At 42.3% G+C, this 7,721-nt stretch overlaps 1 protein-coding gene across 3 annotated transcripts in view; it reads right to left on the minus strand.

Annotated features, from left to right (window-relative positions):
- TXNL4A (thioredoxin like 4A) overlaps positions 1–7,109 on the minus strand; it is a 17,579-nt gene extending 10,470 nt beyond the window's left edge. The window contains exons 1-3 of one of the 3 annotated variants that reach the window (XM_067537547.1): positions 6,668–7,109; positions 4,618–4,784; positions 139–313 (exon numbers count right to left, since the gene is read on the minus strand). In XM_067537547.1, the coding sequence (XP_067393648.1) occupies positions 139–291 (153 nt within the window). In that variant the 5' untranslated portion in view covers positions 292–313; positions 4,618–4,784; positions 6,668–7,109. Of the gene's footprint in view, positions 1–138; positions 314–1,283; positions 1,491–4,617; positions 5,397–6,667 lie in introns of those variants that run through there. The other 2 variants (XM_067537548.1, XM_067537546.1) reach the window with 2 other exon arrangements.
- Positions 7,110–7,721: the final 612 nt, after the last annotated feature.

A 7,721-nucleotide genomic window follows, 5' to 3' on the forward strand; every position in this document is an offset into this window, starting at 1 on the left:
ATCCAGTGTAGGCATAACTCTTTAAGGAAACTGAAGAAGTTGGATTTATTGCTTAGAAACTGCCTTACACTGAAAAGAACAAGCAATTTCAGATGCTGAACAGAAACACAATTATCTCAAATGAAAATCCAAATTTACCTTCTCAGCAATACTGTATAAAACTTCATCCATTTTCATACAAGTTGGATCCCAGTCATGTCCAAACCGGATGACCACCACACGGTCTTCTTCTGAAAGAATGGCCTGGTCTACTTGCCAGCCATTGTGTAAATGAGGGAGCATATACGACATTTTTAAGAATTTTATGTTAGGCCTGCAAAAGGACAGAAACCATCTAAGAATTGACAATTCCACTTCTTTAAATCTACTTAACAATACTCATGAAAGCCAACCCACTAAAGCCAAACTAACATGATCTGTTAACTTTTATTTAAGCTGATGCACATGTGCCCAGACCTAACTGGTTTCCTTAAAAAAAAAAAAAAAACCAAACAAACCAGAAGCACTGGTGACAGTGAAACAATTCCGATAAAGACAACCTGTTTTTCCTAACGCGGTGTCTACACTGTGTTTTTTCTTAGCACCTCCCACAAGTGCCGCTTCACCAACAGTAATTCTAGCACCGACCATCAGTGAGCATTTCTACCATTGTCACCTAGCCTTAAGGTGACCAGGTAGCAAGTGTGAAATAGCGGGACAGGCCACCTATATAAGACAAAGCCCCAAATATCAGGACCTTCCCTATAAAACCAGGACATTGGGTCACCCTACCTAGCCTGCACCAGAACAGCCCTGAAGGACAGCAATTAAGGGAAAGCTCAGCATGGACTAGGACGGGGCTTCATTCGCATGGCCACCCTCAGCTACTCCAGCCAGATGGGCCCCCAACAGGATTCCCATCCAGGGACGGGGAGATGTGGGAGAAACCCCTTCGGCCCTCACGCCGCCCACTCCTTCGCTGCCACTCCTTTAGCAACCCGCGCCCGGGGCGGGACGTGCCAGGTTCAGGCCCAAATTTACTACAAACCCCTCCAGGGTGGGGGGGGGAGGGGCACAAATGGGGACAATGGCATAGGGCCACTAAAATCCGGCTTTGACACCTGCTCCCCATCACCCACTTGAGCCCCCCCCCCCAAGGCCCCGCCCCCATTTCCTGGGCCCCTCCCACAGCCCATTCACGCTACCCTCAGACTAGCTCCCCCGCCCCTTCCAGAACATTCCACGCGGAGCCCGCCGCGCGCTCCGGGGGGGGGGGGAGGGGGCAGCGGCCCCGAGACACCAACCTCCCAGGGGCGCACACAGAGAGCAACCGCCGCCGACACCACGCTTCACAGCGGCCACCCGGCCGTTACACACAGCGACCGCACCGCGCGAGCCCTGAAGGGAGCGGGGGGCAGGCACGGCGCCTTCCCATGCGTATCTATACGGGCTTGCTGAGAAGGGGCGGAAGTGACGGAGTGCGTCGTAGGGGGAGAGGGGCGGCAGAACACCGCCACGACAGGAAGGAACAGTGTCGCCATCTTGCTTGTGGGCTTCCCTTCCATAGGCGAGGTCTCTTACCACATGACTCCTGAGGCGGAGCATATCAGCTCCCTAAAGCGAGTGGGGGTAATAGGCTGTACCAACTCACGCCAAAAGGGGGGAGATGTGCTAGGAGGACCATACCAATCTCCACAAGGGGGGAGAGAGTCAGGAGGTAGCCTTCTCCCTGTGGGCAGGGGTGTAGATTGTTATGCCAGGCAGGGAGGAGAGGGGAGGGCCCAGCCCTGGGGAGTGGTCAGCGGTGCCAGGGTTATTACACGTGCCAGGGAGGTAGAGCCTCCCGCTTCAGGGCAGGAGCCAAAGCTGGCTGCCTGGCATTGGGTCGAGGTGTCTCCAGGGCCAGGTGAAGCCATGAGCGTCACACCCACTTTGGGGTGTCCTGCACCTTCCTCTGAAGCAGCTGGCGCCAGCCAGAGAGGGCTCCTGGCTGAGATGGGCCCCTGGCCTCAGGGTGCAGCACATCCTCTGTTCCTGCAAGGCTGCCTCCCACTTCCATACAGCAGCCAGCCAGTCCTGCTGCAGTCGAGCTTCAACGGGTAGAAAATTCACAGCGACGAGTGACTGTGCCTAAGCGGGGCCCCTCCAGCTGCGCCAGGCTAGCCCTCCCACAGAGCAGGGCTCCTGAGCTGGACATTGCAGATGAGATGACAGACGAGAAAAAACACTCACCAAGTCCCTGCCACAGCCAAGTTTAGGGACATCGAAAACTCTGTGCTCTTAGCAGGTGGTTTTGGCCAAAGACAAGGCATGAGTCATTGGTCAAGGACACTGGTCTGAGGGTACTTTAACCATGACAAGAATGTAATTACCACACTTCCTATATCTATTCTCAAATGATGTGCTTTCACATAACTCAAGCTAGAAAACTTATGAGATAGTACCATGGTTAGCGTAAGAGCAGTGATGGATAGAGTTAGTGGGGCCCTGTGCTCAGCTTCGTTTTTGAGGAAACCACCCCCCGGGGACCCAGCAAAGAAAAAGAACCTTCTCTCTTATCTCCCCCCCATTTTTCATTCTTTTTGTCTTCATCCTTCTCGTATATTATAAGTAATAGGAAGTAAATTATTTGTAGATTAACTTTTTTTTTCACAGACCACTGGAAATTTCTGAGGCGGGTCTCAGCGGACCACTTAATGATCTTTCCAAATGTTGTTTATACCACTAGCTAACTATTGGAAAGTGCTTTGGATAAGAGCGCTTTACAAAAAAAAATTAATAACCTTTCCTCAGTCCACCTGAGTAGAGTTCTCAGACCACAGTTTGAGAACTTCTGGCCTAGATGAAAGCTTGTATTTGCATTATGCTAATGTGAAAAATATGTCAAAATAAAAAGTATAGATGATGCATGAATGGAAAAATAAAAGTTAACTTCCCCTGAAAAAACTTATTCAATCTGAAAAAAAAAATTATTCAGATATCTTTTTTTCTACACTTTTTCTTTACAAAATTATCAAATAAGTCATTGTAAGTAATATTATGTAAAGAGACACTTTCAATTGTCAATATTGCCGAACTTTTCAAATGTTCCTGACACATCGTATTTTGCTAATAATTTTTAACTCGTTTCAATACAGAAAAAGAACGTTTGCCAGAAGCATTTGTGACAGGTATTGTTAAAAATATTTTCAGAATGGTTTTTACATTTGGAAAGGTTGCCTGCAAACCATTACATACAAGTCTATACAAATCAACTGGTGATCCTGAAGCACAGACCTCATCATTTTCGATAAAATAATTAAATGTTTCACTTCATCTTCAAAAATATTTGTGTCTATGTCTTCTCAGTAGAATTTACTTAATTTCTTATTGTGGTGGCTTTTAGCATTTTCGTCCATACTTATGTCAAAAAACACAAAATAAATCAACAGTTTTCTTTTGAGATTCACCTCTACTCTGCAATTGCACTATTATTGTGTCACAAATAACATTGACGGTCTCAACGATTATCTTCTATTTTCCTTTTAAATTGATTTTATTGTCTCTAGTTTCATCAAAAAATAACTTCCTGCTTTTTTTACGCTTCCCATCAGTTATATCAGAGGAACCTATATTTTCTGTTAATGTTAGTGCGCCCCTGCTTCCACCGAGCTATAGTCATTTCGAACTTCCATGACAAAACTTTTAACTGAGGCTAACAATTGTGCAGCATTCAGTAAATTTATATCAACCTTTTGCAGTGATTTCCTGATGGCATTAATTCTTTGAAGTAAACGGTTCCACAAAAGAGTGTAAAAACAGCAATATTGTATTTTTCAAACTTTTCCGCTAAGGATTTTGCTTCAGTTTTCGCACAAGGTTTTTCAGAATTTGATGTGGCCATGTCTAATAAGCTTTTCTTTATATCATCATAGCTCATTTTCAAAGCCAAAACAGCATCTCCATGAGCAGACCATGTGTTGTCACAAATTCTTTTGACTGTCAAATGTTTTTCATTTGCTCCAAGCATGACTGTAGCATACTCCACCGATGCGTGGATACTGAAAAAAAGGCATACACGTTTTGAACAAAGTCCAAAAAAATGTGTAGCTCCCTCACAAGATTCAGCTGCAGCATTGCAGATTAAATTCAAGTAATGGCTGGAACATGATATGAATAAAGCAGAGGGGCTTGCATTGTTCAGTCTTGCCTGTAGACCTGAATATTTTCCTGCCGTATTTGCGGCATTATCAAAGCTCTGCCCACGACAATTTTTGATGTCCAAACCTAAATTTGCAATGATTTCCAAAACAGTTGTCTCTAAACATTCAGAAGTGTGGGATTTTAGCAGGACAAAACAAAGAAATCACTCTACAACTTCACCGTTGCCAGTCACATATCTTAAAATTAATGTTAATTGGTATACATGACTCACATCTGGTGTTGAATCGACTACTATTATGGAATAGTATTTTGCATCCTTTACTTCATCAGTGAATTGGTTTCTGAGCCATTCTGCCATTATAGTGATGAATTCATCATAGGTTTGGTGCATTAAAAAGTTGGTCTTCCCTGAGCCACAATACTGATAATTTTTCAAATGTTCTTTGAGAAGATTGTCAAATTCACTAAGATATTCAAGGCAGATTAAAAAATTACCTTTTCAATTTGACAATGATGATTCATCATGTCCTCTTAGAGGTAGTCCCAAAGAAGACAGCAGTTTGATCATGGCAACAACACATTTCAGCACTTTCCTCCAATAAGAACAGTCCTTTTCAAACTGAGCTGATAACACAGAATCAATTCTTCCAGATAATTTACACCTTTGAACGAACTTACACATAGCATTAATATGAGCTTTGGAAGTTTCATTATCAGCAATATCTCTTGCAACGTTTCTCAGATTACAGTGCCTGTTGACAAATGTTTGTTTTCTTTTACTATGATCAAGGAATAATTTGCAAACATAACAGTAGACTGCCTTAGTGGTTTCTGAAAAATATCAACCAAATTCTCATTTCTGTCATCCCATTTTTGTTCATCCTCAGAAAATGGGACTCATGAAGACTTCTAAATTGCTTTTGTCCTCCAACCTCATATTCTTTTCTCAAATTTTCCATATTACCTACGTTTTTCGGTTTATTTACTAAGAAATATTTTATCATATCCAATTAAACAGATTTTAGCTATATTGCATATATTCAGGATAGGCTTCTTCCCTTACTTTGACAAAATTACCAATATTTTGTAGTTCCATTGTCACTTCAGAGTTCACTTGTTCAACTTTTGCAGTCATTGTGGTATCCCCACAACTCAGCAAGTGATCAGATAATTCAGATGTTTCCTCGCCTATATTTTTAGATGAATGTCCACTATTCAATACTTCAAGCTTTTTAAAATAAGATGACAAATTGTCTTTTTTGCTTAGCTTTGTCTTCTTGCCTCGCCTTCATTTTGTTGCGGTTTTGACTGCCAGACTTATAGTGTTGCTTCATTATTGCTAAAAAACTGACCTTGATTTTAGGCACATTAAAAATATCTGAAAGAGCAGGGGCATACCCACGGGTGGGTCTGGGTGGGCTGTGGACCACCCAATTAGGTTTAATGCATTTAATCCCACGTTTTAATCAGGCTCTGTAAAAACAGGATTTTGAACCATTACATACTAGTGACAGATCACGGGCATTGTTGTGAAATGTGGTGGAGGGTGCTTTTGTTCTACTGGATAATTGGTCAAGCAGACAGACTTTCATTGACAAACGATGATTTCCCTTAGTTGCTGTTATGCTAAACTACTTCAAAAAACCACATTTAGAGCACAGTTCACAGAATAAGTTCACAGAATGCAGAAAGCCTGGACCACTTCGCGACTTGCAATGCTTATTAAGTTCAGTCATCTGTCAGATTTGTCCTGCATTTTGGGGCCGCCTGTCATTAGGGGCCCCGTGCCACTGCACGGTTTGTTTCACAGTAAGTCCGCCACAGCGTAAGAGCCCAAAATAACGTAGAATAGTCATCATCAGCATGGTGCAATAAGCATAAGAATAACTCTGAGTAAATCCAAAACCAATGCAGGCAAGATCTCAGTGGGTATGGTCAGGAATTCTCTTGATTAGTATATGACAACCTTTGCATTACCAAAGTTCCCAAATTAATCTTAGCTGAAAATGTTCAGTCAAATCCAGCCTTAAAATGGAACACTGTACAATGCAAAGAACACACCCACCTTCCCTTTCCTCCTGTTCTAGTCTCATGTTGAACCAAGTCGTTCACCAGAGAAAAGCTGCACCAGTAGAACCATCTGAATTATCTTGCTGGTTTCTTTAACAATAAACAAAAAAGGGGGCCTTATCCATCATTAAATCATGAATTACTTTATTGGTCATTGACCTTGCATTGCAAACCACGAGCCCCAGGATAAGGTTACTATTAGGTAGTGCCTTAGTCTCCTAAAAATAAAACCCTGTGTGAAAACCATGGGGCATGTACAGATTTTAACCAGCTGGACTGCAGGTGAAGATCAATCTCTTGCCTTGTCTCCCAGTACTCATTGCAGTAGTAATCAAGAAGCCCACATATCCAGAACAAATCCTACCACAGAACCCCCTCATAACCAGCTCCTGACAGAGTTGCTCCACTTTCTTGGACACCATCAAGGCTTTGTGTATTCGTCAGCAAACAACATAAATTCAGCTGCAAAACTCACTGTTTTCTGCATCACTCGAGTCCTGAATTCTGCAACAAATTGAAATTCTACATGAGCTCTAAGTAATTTAAAACACTAAGGATTTTACTGAATTAAATATTAAAATGCTAATGAATGGCAATGAATAACACAACCAGTCTACTATTGTGTGTATTATATATTTTAATAGTAAATTCAATTTATTTTATGCTACTTCAAAATGTTCCATTTGAATTTTGGGGACAGACATTATGGTGACTTGAACTTTGGGAATAGAGAGGGTTTAAATGCCTAGTTTCTCACCTTAGCAACCTTTACACTACAGTAACAAGCTACTTCACTGCCTGATGCCCCAATATCTGTGATTGCACAAAGGATAGATAAACACCCTGGGTAGATATTTTTAGTGAAATAATCGGCAATGAAATAATTAGCAGTGTTGAAATTTTAATTTACACCATTAGGTTTCAGAGTGTAACACAATCATTGATACACTTAGGACAGTCCACATCTGTCAGAGAGCTATTATTTCCTTTTGTCTCTCTGCACACTCACACAGATATCACTAAATTAATTTACATTAGGTTCATACTCAAGAGGTTATCTTTGTAACTATTAAACATATTTTATTTAGAAAATGAAAACTTAGATTTTGGAGCAGAGTTCTACAATAGTGGATGGATTCTGAATTAGATTCCATTGCCACAAGAATGTGTGTAGCAACTCACAGAGAAGGGCCCTAAAAACATCCCACAACATCTTCTGCTATTCCCGTCCCCATAGAATTCTGTTTCGGAAGCAGGGACCAGGGAAGGTGACATCATTTAGCCAGTTTCTACCTCCTCCTCTTGTGCACAGAAAGCCCAAGAGGAGGTGGAGACTGGCAAGTACTGACACTGTAGCAGTTTCTGCTGAAGTGTCCAGAGACTCTCTGATAGAGGGTGGACCTGGCAGAGATGGCTGGCAGTGCTCATGGTCATGTGAATGTATTCAGCTGCTGCCAACTGAAATTACACAGGAAAAATATGTATTAGAACGAATTACCAATGTGGGGTTGGGTCAGGCAGAGTAAGGA

This window comes from Emydura macquarii, unplaced genomic scaffold (assembly GCF_026122565.2).
Source record: "Emydura macquarii macquarii isolate MOO-44397 ecotype Brisbane River unplaced genomic scaffold, CSIRO-AGI_Emac_v2 contig_431, whole genome shotgun sequence".
Taxonomy (NCBI): domain Eukaryota; kingdom Metazoa; phylum Chordata; order Testudines; family Chelidae; genus Emydura; species Emydura macquarii.